The sequence below is a fragment of the Eublepharis macularius genome, chromosome 7, assembly GCF_028583425.1.
Source record: "Eublepharis macularius isolate TG4126 chromosome 7, MPM_Emac_v1.0, whole genome shotgun sequence".
NCBI classification, from domain to species: domain Eukaryota; kingdom Metazoa; phylum Chordata; class Lepidosauria; order Squamata; family Eublepharidae; genus Eublepharis; species Eublepharis macularius.
This window is the reverse complement of record NC_072796.1, coordinates 71,194,957-71,211,069: the sequence shown is the minus strand read 5'-3', so window position 1 is coordinate 71,211,069 and position 16,113 is coordinate 71,194,957. Positions and strand designations below refer to the sequence as shown.

Sequence of the window (16,113 nt, the reverse complement as noted above, 5' to 3'; positions counted from 1 at the left end):
GATTTTTGAAAGAGAGAAAATGTGCGTGTGTATGCGTGTGAAACTCCCCCCTCCTCCCCAGCTGAGAATCATGTTGAGCAGATGGTTTTTTAAAACTACAATTCCCAGGGATCATTGCAGGATCTAACACATGCCCATGAGTATCGTGTGTTTTGACCCTCAGTTCTTTTTCTGCTGCCATAGAGAGTTGACGCTTCTTCTCAGACTCTTCTTTACCTTCTATTTGCCTTCCTTTTCTATGAGGGAAATAAATCAAAGGGCTTTATTTCAGAGGCAGAAAGGAGGATAGAGTCTTTTTTTTCTTTCTTATACCACAAATCCCAGTTATATAGTGAACAACATCAGAATGGCACATTATCTGGAGACAGAAATTTCCTGTACATCTCCTCGATCTGGACTGGTGGCTTTCCCAGTTATGGACCGTCTCAAAGGTGGCTACAGATCCATGTCAGAATCCAGTATCAGTTCTGGCATTTTTGAAAATCAAGAATCCCTACCACACCAAACAACAGAGTTGCCCTTTTTTATTCACTCAGCCTTCTGTGAGTTCTCTCCTGGTACTTCTGCTAGTTGCATGATAATAAGCTCTCCTGCAGCAGCATTGAGGAACTAAGGGAAGTCACTCCATGCCCCTCATGCCTGGAAAAAGGCAGGAAAATTTGGTACGTGAGGGGATAGGGAGCACTCAATGCACTTTTCAAAGCTCTCGAATTTTCTTCCACAGCAGGTCTGTATATGCAATAGTACCCATGTGTAACTTTACTGGTGACAACTCAATGAACATCAGGTACCTAAGTGCAGCCATGTTTTTTGAAATATAGAATGGAATTTCATGGGGATTTTTTCCTTCTCTATTTCCAACAGATTTCATGATCAGTGTTGTTTCTGAAGATGGTAGTATTATTAAAAATATAAATCCTGGAAGAATTTCTATGAAAATGTGGGAAGGGCACAGTAGTGAAGCTCGATTATCAAATGTAAGTAACAGGAAATATTGGCATGTTAGAGAGCAGAGTGAATGGTTTACTGATGACAGGTATGTATGTGCCACTTGAACTCCATGGGGCAGCTTTTTTCATAAGGCGAGCTCTCTTTTCAACACTGGGAATTATTTTTAATGTGATAGCAGATATCCAAAATGAGAGATATGTAGTAATATAGTGTATCACAACTGTGGTTGCTGAAAGTGTGCAGGGGTACAGAGGCTTCAAACCAGAGTCTACCAGGATCACACATCATGGAAGCTGACATGCAGAGAAAAGGAACTTGCAATCATAGTCCCGCAATCCATAAGGAACAGAGAGTTGACACACTCAGAAATACAAATTGAGGGGTACATACTTAATAATTTTATCAATGAATTAAGCTGTAAAGACAGCGTTCCAAATTATTCAGGTGTATACCACAGCAGAGGGACTATTCTGTATGACATTTGTCAAAGCAGGTATCTTTCTAAGCATGTAGGGACATCTCTATTTTAACAGAGTTGTCTCTTTTCCTAGAAACAATGTGTATGTTACAGGCAACTGTCCTGCCAAGAGGACCATGTTACATAGAATTGTATACAAAGCATGAACAACTGAAATATTTATATGTCCATGTAATTAATATAAAGCTGAAACACAGTTATTATTTCTTACAGTTTCTGTTGCTGAATTAATTGGGGCTCAGTTTGTAGAGCTTTGTTTATGCCATCCTTAATATGTTACTAATAGTACAAAGTGACCCATACTTACATTCTTCAGAGTGAACCATTAGTACCTATTGTTTGAAACAAGTTAATGCCTCTAGCCAGGAGAGTTGAAGTAAGTGAGCTTTATGTGTCTTCTCTGGCACATATTTTTTGTGACAGTGCATTTGTTGTTAGGCACAGCTCCAGGACCTTTGAATTAAAAGTGGCTACAAGGATTGGAGAGTTCATGCTGGACTCTGTTTACAGAGTTCTTAGCTAATGAAGTTCCCTTCTCTGCAACCTAGTTTTGATTATACAGCTTATCTGTATAAGCTGTATAATGTTTCAAAGCCATTATATTTAAAATGTTTATATGCCTGGGACTTTCTGTCTTTTCTTAAGGTTACAACATTTGGCTGTACCAAAACTAAGGATGACAAGGATGAGGGCTTTTTTTACTTCAGGTATGCAAATTTCTTTGGGTACTTTTGGTTCCAGTATGAGTTTCAGTATGTTATTCTTACAGGAAAGGAAACCAATATATGGGGTATTTAGAACATTATTTCTGAAGGTAATTTTAGTATCTGAATATGAGTGCCTGGGCAAACTGGAGTTTGCAGCCCCCCCCCATCTGCATTCTAAGACAGAATTAACCCTTAGTAGAATCCTGGTTTGAAGAGAAGAAACAACCTCTGGTTTGTCCAGATACCCTTAATTAGATGCCACACCAAACTGGAGTTGGATGGAAATGTTCTGAAAACAGAAACCCTTCAATCATGTGTACAGTGAGCACAGGTGGGGAGAGGGAAAGAACATGTGAGCACATCCAGTATCTAGGTGCATATCCTGAATGAACAGAGATATCGTTTGTGTCTAATTGAGTGTGTTACTCTGTTGAAAATCTTACACTCAAAGTAGATGTTGAATTATAGGAGGACTAACATTTCTCAAAACATTTGGAATAACGTGGGAGAAAAAGATGAGGGAACTGAGTATATTTAGCTAAGAAAAGTGTTGTTTGAAGCATATGACTGGATGCCCCTTATGGTCTTAAAAAATATACAGGGCTGCCTTTTATCAAGTGATGCAATACACTTAATTTACAGGTAGGCTTGTTTAGATATATGGGGAAGCAAAGAAATAGCAAAGAAAATTAGGAACTATAAATACTTAGTTGCAATTTCTCACTAAAATTCACTTTTTTGAAATTTAGGGGGAAAATAGTTCCAGAGAGAGTGGGTTCATACAGCATCCAATTCGCTTTTGCCATTGACAAAGTGAACATACTTACCAGCGAACAGGTTTGCTTTTGAAATAATATGCATACAAGAATAATTTGATGTTGATACTTTTAGCCAATTTATAAGCAAATGTTGATATTGTGAATAATCTGCTCAAGCTTTTCCAGTTTTTTGGTGTTGTGTTGTAGTTTCCTGATTGTGTCGTCACTTCTTGTTCAGAGATAAGTAATGATGAAAAAGGGAAAGTTCACACAGTATAGGCAGACAGCAAGAATGACACCGTATGCATCAGAGGACAAGGGAATGTATATGCTGCCAAAAGCCAAGTATATCCCACTGTCAGTCTATGAATGACAGGCCATGGCAGAAAGACCCCTGTACCCTCACAGTAAGAAATCCATGATCTTGGTTGAAAGATTTTATTCAGGAATCAATTCTAATCCATAGATACGTCCACAGAATTGTTCAGAAGACAAGCAAACAGATAAGCAGGTTGACGGGAATACTTAAAAGTGTGAAAGCCATTCTTCTTAATAGAGCCCAACTACCCATCCGCCCTCCCAACAGTAAAACATCACATTTGGCGCGAAGCAGTCTTGAGTACTCCTCACATAGTTTACATATCAAGTCTAGATACTAGGAAGGCATAAGATTAAAGCTGAAACACAGTGATTCATGAGAATGAACAGTTTACAAGGTCAGAAGCCATGGGAGCAGTTAGATAGGGCACCTGCGGCTTTAGTAGGCCTGTGAAAGCAAGACAATTTATGGCATTGGCAATATGACATCAAGGTACAGCATCAAACACTGGTTCATAGTAACAGCAATGGTTCATTGGAACAGCTTAGCTTAAAATAATGGCATGGATGAGGTGCAGACATGACACGCACAATGGATCAAAAAATCTGTGGGGGTGGGACACACAAGGCTAAGGTATGTTTTTTCTGTGAACCAAAGGAAAACTCCAAGTTTGCAGAAAAAAATGAAAGCTTTTTTTTTTTTTTAAAAAAGGACTACCCTCCCCCACCCCAAACCCCACTAACAGTGACTTCTGCATATGCATGGAATTTTTTTTTTAGTGTTGTAATATATTTTTATTGTGAAAAACAAAATAATAATAAGGGGATACAGAAAGAAAAAAAGGGATAATGTAACATAATTGTAGGTCAGAGTCAATCAATCAATAAGTTTATTTGGTCAAAGACCAGCTCAATATCATCCAACATATCCATTATACAGAAAATATGACAATCAAAAGATATTAGTTTAAAATTTTCCAGACTAATAATAAGGGAATACAGGAAAAACGGGGTTATATAACATATTTGTGTAAATTAGAGATAGTTATATAAAATGCAAAGTATTTCACCTCACCATCCCCATCATTCATTCTTTTAAGACACTAAATACAATGATACTCACTTATATTAGGATTAGGGCTGGTCGCTTCGGGTTTCGCTTTGTGTAGCTTCGGAATTTCCCAAAGCGGGGCCAGCAAGATGGCCCCGCTTCGGAAATACTGAAGCTAAGCAATCCGAAGCGATTAGTATTGCTTTGGGTCGTTTTGGGGCGGTTGTGTGAGCAGCCGCGCGAGCGCCGGGTTTGGGAGTTTTTTTTAGCACGGGAAGCTTTTACTTGCTGCTGCTGATCTCTATTGCCGGCTGCTTGCAATTGCTCACTCTAACCTCCTCCTTCCCCCTCCCATCCCGGAAAAAGTGGCAGGAGCTTTTGCTTTCTGCTGCTGATCTCCATTGCCAATGCAAGCAGCAAGCAAACCTGCACATTTGGAGGGATTCTTTGCACTGTTTGCAGACTTTGCAATGAGTGCAAGGGGGAGGAGGGGTTAGGAGTGGCCAATCCTGCAGTAGCATTCTCCTTCCAGCCCAGCCAATGGGGATTCTCTGGCAGGAGAGTGCCTTTTTTAAAATGTTGCAGTGCAGGGCTATAAATTGGAGGCTTCCCTTTAGGAATCTTCCAATTTACCCTGACATTGAGAGAGCGGCTTGCCTGGACAGAAATTGGAAGAGGAGGACCCTGCTGCGGAGTGCTGCTGACTGGCCCTGCATCTCACTGGTAAGTGAGTCTCACTGACTCACAAGATTCTTTGATCTTTGGGGGAGGGGTGGTTGGGGGCAATGGGTTTGGGAAAGGATTTGTTTTAAGTTTGCATTTTATTTTTATTTTTTAAATTTAACAGTGGCTTCCTAGGGGCAGACTCACGCCAAGCCCTGGTGTGTGCCAAGGCCTTGGCCTAGGTGGTGGGGAGGGGGGTAATTTGAAGCTGGCTCACTGCTGCTTTGTTTAAAGTTTTTTTTTCCGTGCCTGCCTTTCATTTCTACAGTGGGTGGCTTCCCTGATGTGTGCCAAGGCTTTGGCCTAGTTTTTTACTCTGGCTTCCACTGAGGGGTTAGAATTTAGAAGTAGTTTTTAAAGAGTTAATATACTTATTTAATAACCAGTTTCCATTCTGCTCTTTCCTAGAGACTGAGAGACTTGAGAGACTCCCACTGCTGCTGTGGCTGGTCAAGCATCTCGTCTCTGCAGTCTTGCTGTGGAGGAGGACTTCCCCCATTGAATTCCTGCCTGTCGCCTGACCATCGTTGGACTGCAGGAGTGGTGAGCGAGTCAGTGACTCACAGGGTTTTCTCAGGGGGGGGTTGTCTTGGTGGGTGTGGGGAGGGGAGGGGAGGATTAGGGGGTTGACTGGGTGGGAGTGAATTTTTTTTAAAAAAAAAAATTTCTACGTTTTTTCAGAATTTTTTCTTGATTCATTTTTACTGTTGTTGGTTGGGGGAGGGGGTTTGTACCTGTTTAAAGTATTTTAAGTTTTCTTGGGGGGGGGGATTGTCTTGGTGGGTGTGGGGAGGGGAGGATTAGGGGCTTGACTGGGTGGGAGTGAATTTTTTTTAAAAAAATTAATTTTTTTTCTACATTGTGTGTGTGTGTGTGTGTGTGTGTGTGTGTGTGTGTGTGTGTGTGTGGTTAGAGGGGGGAGGAGTATTTCCGGGTGCGTGTGTGTGTGTGTGTGTCTGCCCTCGGTGTTGTATTCTTGCTGTGTAACTTGAATCTCAACCGGAAAAAAAGATTTTTTGCACGTAACTGTGTTTTTCAGATTCTCTGGTGTGTAGTGAGTTGTGTTCCTTTGGGGTGGGGGGGTGGCTGCGATGCCCTCGGTGTTGTGTTCTTGCTGTGTAACTTGAATCACAACAGGAAATAAAGATTTTTTGCATGTAACTGTGTTTTTCAGATTCTCTGGTGTGTAGTGAGTTGTGTTCCTTTGGTGTGGGGGGGAATGGTGTGCTGTGTCACACTACCGTGCCTTTTCTCTGTATTTGAAGGTTGAAAAATAAAGATTTTAAACTTTATTCAGTGTCTGTTTGTGGTTTTGTTCTTCGGTGTTAGGTTAGTTCCCATCATAGGGAACAATGGGGCTGGCTGGCCAGCCCTCTCTGTAGGTGGTGGGGGAATTTTGGGGAGGGTGTCTGTGGTTCAGGTGTGCTTTCACAGGGACAAGCTTGCACTCAGGAGTGTGCGCTCCATTATGGCACCCCTGGGATGTGCATAATTGCCCTAGGAAAGAGAGTTTAAAAGTTCCCATCATAGGGAACAATGGGAGATGGCTGGCCAGCCTACTCTTGGGGTAAGGGCAAGTGTGGGAATGTTGGGGAGGGTGTCTTTGGGGCTGTGTGGGGCTGTTGGGGGTTTCGAGTTAGGCCCCCCCAAATGACCCCCTAAAGTGGGAGCAGGTTGAGCCTTGGTGGGGGGTAGGAGGACAGGTAGGAGGAGGTCCCCTCAGGGTTGGGGGCATTTTGCATGCAAAATGCCACCCCTAGCCAGACAAGCCTCTTCTCCCCCCCCCCATAGAATATAATGGAGAAAAGGAAGGGGGCTAAGGGCAGCTTCTTTGGGAGGCCATAAAATGCCCCCCCCCCCAAAGTGGGAGCAGGTTGGGCCTTGGTGGGGGGTGGGAGGACAGGTAGGAGGAGGTCCCCTCAGGGTTGGGGGCATTTTGCATGCAAAATGCCACCCCTAGTCAGACAAGCCTCATCTTTTCCCCCCTCATAGGATATACTGGAGAAAAGGAAGGGGGCTAAGGGCAGCTTTTTGGGAGGCCATAAAATGCCCTCCCCCAAAGTGGGAGCAGGTTGGGCCTTGGTGGGGGGTGGGAGGACAGGTAGGAGGAGGTCCCTTCAGGGTTGGGGGCATTTTGCATGCAAAATGCCACCCCTAGCCAGACAAGCCTCTTCATTTTCCCCCCATAGGAAATAATGGAGAAGGCGAGGATAGGGGCACCTTCTTTGGGGGGCCATAAAATGGCCCCCCAAATTGAGACCTGGTTGAGATTTGGTGGGGGGTGGGAGGAAAGGTAGGAGAAGGGCTCCTGAAAGTTGGGTGCATTTTGTTTGCAAAATGCCACCCCTAGCAACCTAGAAAGGTCGCCTGTTTTTCCCATAGGGAATAATGGCGAATGGAGGAGGATGGGGGTACCGTCTTTGGAGGGCCATAACATGGCCCCCCAAAGTCCAAACTTTCCGAAACTTGGGCGGTTGTTAGAGAAGAGGTAGGAGAAGGTCCCCACCAAGTTTGGTTTGCCTCGGAAAGAAATTGCCCCCCCCCCAGGGCATCCGAAAGCCGGAAGTGAAATTGACACCCGAATCTTTCCGAGGCAAACCTGAAGCTTTACGAAGCTGTATTTCCAAAGCTGCTTGCCACTTCAGAAATACACTTTACCCGAAGCTGTTTCCCGTTTCGGGTAAACCCGAAGCAGGAAACCCAAAGCGACCAGGGCTTGCACAGCCCTAATTAGGATACATTTATATTCAGCATTTTAAATGCATGGAATGTTGAGAGGGAGAGAACTTGGCATGTCATTTTAAATTGTTGTAGCAACCCAAAATGATGCCTGACAACAGGAGGAGGGGAATGTGGAACGAAAAACTGTAGCAGCTCTAAGAGAAGAAAGGAAACTATCAGTGTTCACCTGGCTGGCATAGCAATGGTTGAAACTCAACAGAAAGGTAGCTAAGCCAGTACAGAACTGAAGCTGTTCACTTAAAATGATGGGGCATAGTCCAGTAGAGTACAGAATTATCCTCATCAGGTTTGATAGAACCATATTTTCTCTTCCTTCTCCCCAGTAGAAGTATGCTCAAGCCTTATGAAGGGACATCGCAAGCAAAAGGAATTCAGTACATACTGGCTGTATCCCATCCCTCCCTCCCTGTTCCATTCCATATAGTTTCAGGTGTGTAGCCATGTTGGTCTGCAGTAGAACAACAAGGTTCTGGCCTATCAGCACCTTAAAAACCAAGTAGATTTCCAGAGTATGAACTTTCAAGAGTAAAAGTGCCCTTCTTCAGATAGAAGTGGAAGTATGTTAAGTTTTACCACCTGTGATAATTGTATAGAAATTGTCCACTCCATATGGTTATCCATTGCAGATGTTACTCCCAAGGACATGCAAAGCAGCCACCACTGCAACAAAGCAAATGTCTTAGTATTGTACATTTAAGTCTGTGCTTCAGTTTTTATCTGTGTTAAAAAAAACAGGTTGCCTGTGTTCCATTGCTGTTGATAACTGTTTAGTCTGTAAATGAAGTATACAAATGTTTATGGTGGTATTCTTTTCTCAAGATTATAGTTGAAGTGATGCCTAATGAACCAGCACAATTGATGCCAGCATCTTCGCCGCATACTCCTGCAGTCTCTAATGCTGCGGCTGTTAGCAGTCGGACCCTTGTCAAGGAATTAAACCTCATTATAATGGTAATTAGAGTTGAATTTACATCTTAAGCATTTAAGTAATAGTACTATTAGTACTAGTTATTTGTTATTAGTTTTACTGTTTTCGTTCAGGCCAGTTACTTCCTTTTCATTCTTAATGAAGACATATGTACACAAACAGGTTATTCTTCCTATGTGCAACCATAGAAGTTGCAATACACCTTAACTTATTCTATCTGAATGTTGTCATTAAATCCTAAATCCAGCCTTCCAGGAAAACTTTTCTTATTCTGTGTCCCATAATTCCCCTGTGATCAATAAAAGAAATCCAAAATCTCAGCATTTTTCATATTTAAATAAATATTCTTAGATTTTACAAATGTCCAGAGTATATTAGTTTTGAACAGACACCTGAAATTTTGTATTGTCTAATTTGCAGGCTATTACAAATTTTTTACCCAGTTTAATATATCATGTCTACCAGTTATCTGAAAATGTTGTTGAAGTCAGCCTTGCTTATAAATACTTCTAATTAGAAACTCGAGTTATAGCAAGTTTTACATAAAGTAATCTTGCATAATATAATAGTTTGATAAACTACAACATCTGCATATCAGTATCAATGCAGGATAAAGTATGCCAGATTAATGCAGCACACAAGCTAAAATATAAGATATGCCAAAAATCAAAACTCGTGTTTCAAGTTAATTGATGTTTATATCACAAGAGAGGGAGAATATTTTTTCAGAGCTATTTTTTCAGCAGATGCCTTTCCAAATACCTTGAATTTTTCCTGTGATCCTAGGAGTGGGGCAGTCCTTACTCTTCGGATATAGCTCCTCCTTTCTGAAGGCAGTCAGTTGATTTTGATCCCGGAGGGGAGGGGCTTGTCCCTGGAATCACCAGTCTTTCTGGCCCTTCCATCCAACCAGGACGTCTTTGGCAGTGCTCTGCAGAGCGCAACAATCCTGGTGAAGAAGAAACTGCCAGAGATGAACCGGGTGTGTGGTTGCACATGCCTGTAATCCCAGTACTCAGGAAGGCCGAGGCCACAGGCAGTGTGGAGCTCGCACGGGAAGAGAAAGGCCCTACTGCCCTACCCCACTCCCATTTCCTTGGAGCAATGGCAAGCATTAGAGCCAGAGGTTTCTAGGTTCTCCTAGGTTCCACATTTCCAACCACAAACTCCACTGAGGTCCCCCACCTTCAGGCTGGGAGAAACCCCCCACCGCAGGCAACCAGAGGGTGCAGTGTTTGAGTCCGTGGTAGCCTGTGATGGAGACTGATATTCTCGGGAACTCCCTCAGGCTTTGAAGGAGCAGACTCCAGCAGCAGCAGAGGAGCTGCTCCAATCCCAGCAGCCCCAGCTGAACAGTGGTAAGACTGAACCAGCGGGGAATGGGGCCGCGAAAGGAAGGAGGGAGGAGATAAGAGCAGCAGAAGCCTCGGAGCCAACTCGTCCCAAATAAAAGGGAGCCCCTTTTAATTCTCCTCCCTTCAGCCGAAACCTCTGAGGGATGCTTTCACTTTTGTTTTCTCCCTTTGGTGGGAAAATTCTGTTTGCAGGGATATCAGTAATGGCAGGCCTAGCCACCTCCCAGGCCTCATAGGGCACAAATCTGCAGCCCAATGGTGCCAGACTCACAGGCCTTGTCCCCCTCATGGGCTTCTTAATAGGCCAGGGAAAGAGAAAAGGCCCAAGGGCCTGTACCCGGCAGGCAAGAACCCCAGGAAAATTTCTGCTTGCAGAATGTCAACAAAGGCAGGCCTAAGCAGGGGGTGTGACGCAAGCATGGCAGACATCTGAGAACTTCATCCCGAGCCCAGATACCCTGCCATGGCCAAAATTAAGCGTCTAGCAGCGGCAAGCCTTAAAAAAAGATAAGTAAAGTCAGTGGAGGTAAAGGCAAGTCCTCCAGCTTGATAATCCCCCCATTAAAAGCATTTTTAGCGCCTGTAAAGGCAACTCAAGAACCAGCAGAGAAACAACAAACACAATCTAAAATGGCTGTTGCACAAAGCCAGGATGACTCAGAGGAAATCCAAACTCTTGAAAACAAACTAAAATGTGCTCTAGAGAAAATGGAAGAAAAAACTGTCTCCAGGATAGAGGGATTCTCAAACCTATTACAAATCAGCTCAGTGATATTACGGAATCATTGCTACAGGTGCCCCAAATGGCAGAATGTGCAATGGAATTGGGAGGTACATGACCTTCAAGTTAAAAAAGGCATTGGAAAATAAACTCAACCTGGATAACAAATTAAGGCAGAATAATATTAAGCTGAGGGGTTTTGAAGATAAGGATGAAGACTCCACAGACCTTATTGCCTTTATAGCTGAATGGCTCACCCGTGAACTGAAACTGGCGGAGGGTATTACCCCCACCTACAGAGGTAATGCCTACAGAGTGGGTAATGCAAATACCCCCAAAATAAGGCAAAGCAGAGACATAATAGTAAGCTTCATGGATAACAGAACAAGAGAGAAAGTGATGAAGGAAGCATGAGCAAGAGGATTTTTTTCCTTTCAGAACAAAAAATATACATTTACCAAGACCTCTCTAACGAGACTCTCACAAAAAGAAAGGAAATAAAGCCTATTATGGCCAAACTAAACGAAGCTAGCATCACGTACCACTGGGGAGCATCAACAAAACTGGTGGTGCACTACCAAGGAAAGACTTTTCAAGCTTCTGATGTGGGTAGTGGGTCCAAAATGCTGAAAGATTTGCAACTGGACATCCCTAGGAATCCCTAAACAAGAACGGACTGGACAAAGCATGTACACCAACAAAGAAATGGAGCAGAATTCCCATAAAGAAAGAAACCTGAAGAGGACTCTCTTAATACTAATTCTGCAGTTCTTGTATTTAAATTCTTGATTTCCCTGTGTTTGTAAGAAGTAATCTTTAGTTCATAATGGTATTATATGTTGGCTGGGGTGGGGGGAGGGGCACTGGGGTGGGGGCACAGGAAGAGATTCTGAAGTTCTTAAAGCCACCCAGACACTTAAAAACCCTGGAAACTATGCTTTTAGCTTAGTGACAACAAAGTACATTTCACCTAGAGCTTTAACTCTACTACAGTCCTTTTTTCTGTTTTTTGTTCTTTTTCCCCCCATTTAAAGGGGACTGTTCTGGTGGTTTTCCTCTATTATGAGGAACTTAAGTAATAAAGTGTGAAAAAAGGCTTTCCTGTTAGCTTTTTATCATTCTTAACTTTTTTCTATACATTGTATAATATCCTATCTCTAACTATCTTCCTTCTCATCTTTCCTAGATTAATATATATCCATAAAGTTACAGACTGTTTGTTTGTAAATAGTGTATAGCTTGAGCTTGGTTAAAGGATAGAGATGGGCACAAAACAGAACACAAACCAAAAAGAACCACAAAACTGGCCCGGTCATCGTTCTCGAACCAGCGGTTCGTGGAAGCTCCTTTCCACGAACTTTCAAACTGGTATGCTGGTTTGTTTGGTTGGTTCATTTAAAAAAGCAATGCCCTTTCCGTGCCACAGCAAAGCGGCACAGAAAGGGGCATTTAAACTCGCCGATCAGCTGCTTGTCGGGGAGATCCCTGACAAGCAGCTGATTATTTAAACATTGGGGCTTGGCTGGCCAGCCGGGAACAGCAGGGAAATGGCCATTTAAGCTGCAGGTAGGGCTTGGCTGGTCAGCTGGGAACTCCTGGCCAGCCAGCCAAGCCCAACTGTTTAAATGATCAGCTACTTGTTGGGGATCTCCCCAACAAGCAGCTGATCCATGGGTTTAAATACCCTTTTCTGTGCTGCTGCTAAGCGGCATGGAAAGGGGCATTTAAACCCCATGTACGAACCACGAACTGGTTCGCAAACTTGCCCCAGTTTGGGGAAGTTCGTGGTTTGTGAAAACGCACGAACCAGGAACCACACGGTTCGTTTTTTTCACGGCTCATGCCCACCCCTATTAAAGGATTTAGTAAGTAAGGTTAAGCAGTTAACTAACTAATACAAGAAAGTTATACAAACTTAAGGTATTTCCAGGAAGATTGACAGCCAAGTTACAATTAAGTACAATTAAATACTCATAAATTAGCCTGTTATTTTTTCTATAGGTATGTCATTTAAAGTTGTGTCATTGAATTGCAGAGGTCTTAACAATGTAATCAAAAATAAAATAATCCTGACAATGTCATTAAAGCAGCGTCTGGATATACTACTGCTACAAGAAACCCACTTAAAAGCAAAGACTCTACAGGTATTTAAGTCAAATTGGTGGGTATGCCAATATCATGCCTATGGCACATCAAAGTCTAGGGGTGTCACTGTATTGATATCTAAGAACATCAGATTTGAATATATAGCATTAGAACCAGATCAGCAGATTCTTAAAAGGCTTATTTGAGTCCAAATTAATGACAATTGCTTCAATCTATGCCCCTAATAATAATCAGAATCTGTTTTTGAAAGAAACTCTAACTAAACTGAAACTATTTCAGGAAGGGGACATTTTGCTAGGAGATCTGTGTCAGACTGTGGCTTGCTAAAAGTTGCAACTCAGCCCACCTCTTGCAATAAGACAAAAGTCCATTGATTTCAAAAGGCTTTACTGAAGATAGTCAACCAATAGAGTACACATTCCAAGATACATTGATCTTAGCTGAACTGTAGAATTGTTATGAATGCCAAGCAAAGGATTAGGTACAGAATAAGCAGTTCCCCTCAGGCCCCATCCTCCCCCATAGTTCTCAAAATAAACGGCCCGAGGGTGAGAAAAGGAAAGTTTCTCAAGGGCGGCAGGAAGGCGGAGGTATGTAGACGATAACAATCCCTCTCCCTCTGCTAGGCTCTCAGCAGCAGTCTTCCCACCTGCAAGAAGCACACTTAACACACTGACAAAGTTAAAATGGAGTCTCTTTGGCTTAAACACAACCAGAACCTGACAATCTGAACATAATTCCTAACCCTAAACTGGATTATGCAAGCCATAAAAGAACTAAATTTCAAAATTTAAATAAACCAAAAACAACGCAATTGGCAAAAATATTAGAGGATTTGGGCTTAGTAGACAAATGGAGAGTACATCATCCGGAAGAGAGGGATTATGTCAATTTCTCACCTTAACACAGGGCGTACACCAGTTTTGATTACATCCTTGCGTCACCAAATTTAGTGAAGCAAATCTTTACAATTGGCTTGAAATTATAGATAGACCACTATGGGTGGAATGTTCCCTGCAAATATCAGACCAAGAAAATAGACAACCAAATTTAAACAAGTTGCTTTTATTTGATAATAGCTCATATAAAACAATAGAATCTAAAATTCAAAACTATTTTAAGTTCAATTTGAATTGCGGAGTTTCATTGGATAATGTGGGACATACTGAAGGTAGTAGTAAGCGGCAAATACATCACAATTGCTTCTGCCTACAAAAAAAGAAAAGGAAAAATCAAACAGGAAATAAAAGATGACAACTAACTTAGAGCAAATTCATTAAAAAGTAGCAAAAAATATATACGCAAATTCAGGCAGAAAGGAAAAAAATTGGAATCCCTAGAGACATTGAATATTTAAAAAAAATATTTTTAAAGCAGAAATTTTGGCACAATTGCCCTAAGTCGTTAAAACGATTGTCCTGGAGAGTGGGGAATAAGAAGGCAAACAGATTAATAAATTTTATTAGATACGATCAGGGTCAAATTCAAAGTAAATCAAAACAAATTTTGAAAGCATTTAATAAATTTTACAAAAAGTGTATTGGACAATCCAAATATAGATGGAATAAACAATTGTTTAAGCAACTCGGGCTTTAAAAATAAATTATCAAAGGAACAAAAGGAATTCATGGACCAACCTATCACTGTCCAAGAAACCCTTGATGTAATTAAATCCCTAAAAATAATAAAACCCCAGGGATAGACAAATTCCTGTCAGAATAGAAGCACTTATGGGCTACAAGGTACCTAGAACCCTGGAAGTAGTACTACTGAATTATTGGAATAACCCAACAATTCCAAAAATCAGAATTAATCTTATGCTAACTTTATTATCAATAGCTAAATCAGTTATAGCTTCCAGTGGAACCAAAAAAAATCTTCCAACAATCACCATATGGCAGGAACGCCTCTGGGATCACTTCATAAAGGAAAAACTTTCAGACCAATTAGCTCATCTCAAAAATCAAAAACACCAATCCCACCTACTGGTGCAATGGCTCCCAGTTCTAGAGTACCTAACCTGTAATGATCCTAGGACACAAACATTTGCAAAAATGGAATATTATTATTCGCTGGCATACCTTTAACTACATAGAATGAGTAAAGTTAATTCTTTTTGAATGTATATAGTTGTACCCTTTGTGACTAAGTATTAACTGTTAAGCTAAATGGCTGAATTTTTTATAAATCTTGGTTAAGGAGATAGGATTTTCAATTGTTATGAAGTTAAGTAAATGTTGTATTTCTGATAGTCAGTATTTGTTACAATTTTTAAAATTGTTGAATAAAATATAAATTTTTTTCGGCTTCCTCTGCTGTCCTGCGCGCCCACTGGGCATTGGAGAAGGCCAAAAAGGGCCCTCGTGGGTTTTTTTGGTTCATATTTAGGTTTGTGCCCATCTCTACTCCTGATCCTCTCAGCAGGCCAGTGAAAGAGAAAAGGCCCAAAGGCTTGGACCCATCAGGTGAGAATGCCTGGAAAATTTCTGCTGGTGGAATGTCAGCAAAGGCAGGCCTAGCCACCTCCCAGGCCTCAGAGCGTGCAAGCCTGCGGCCTAGACCTTCCAAACTCCCAGACCTTGGCCGACTCCTGGACCTCTCAACAGACTAGTGAAAGGGAGAAGGTCCAGGGTCTGGACTTGTCAGTCAAGGACACCTGAAGTGAGTTGCTGTAACATTGTGGTTAAGTAACTGGGCCATGAATCAGCTCTTTGCTTGTTCAAGCAAATAATTGCTTGAGTTCAGTAGCTGACTTTGGGTAAACCACCCATTTTCAGTCTCAACTACCCAGTAGTTATGAGGGAATAATGATAATTCTGACCTTATCACAGCCCTTGATCTGGTTAGTCCAGGCAAACCAGATCGCATCAGATCTTGGAAGCTCAGCAAGGTTGGCCTTGGTTAGCTATTGGATGGGAAATCTCCAAAGAAGACCAGTGTTGCAGAGGCAACTATGACTGGATGGCACTTTCCACCACCAAAGGGAAATAAGTTAATGCCCCTCTATTTACATAGACACAGCTGTAGTTATTATTTATCAAGTAGTCTAGCAGCTAGACCTCAGATGGGTAAAAGGGACATCCCAGTGGGGGGTCTGACCTCAAGAAAGGTAGAGGGGCAGGGTCCCCCCCAGATTAAAGAGGAGACAAGTGCCTTTAAGAGCACAGACCTCAGTTAAGCCTCCAACCTGAGGACTCTGAGCTATCGGATTTTCCGTCAAGCAAGCAAAAAGGGGAACTGTTAAAAGGAGCAAAAATTCTCTAGTACACAGTCAT

General features: G+C 42.1%; 1 protein-coding gene across 2 annotated transcripts in view; it reads left to right on the top strand.

The window, feature by feature from the left end:
* Window positions 1–16,113, top strand: part of SMCHD1 (structural maintenance of chromosomes flexible hinge domain containing 1) — a 285,354-nt gene that overhangs the window by 156,674 nt on the left and 112,567 nt on the right. For both annotated transcript variants that reach the window (XM_054984492.1, XM_054984491.1), the window contains exons 33-36: window positions 865–977; window positions 2,075–2,136; window positions 2,886–2,973; window positions 8,548–8,679. In XM_054984492.1, the coding sequence (XP_054840467.1) occupies window positions 865–977; window positions 2,075–2,136; window positions 2,886–2,973; window positions 8,548–8,679 (395 nt within the window). The remainder of the gene's footprint in view (window positions 1–864; window positions 978–2,074; window positions 2,137–2,885; window positions 2,974–8,547; window positions 8,680–16,113) is intronic.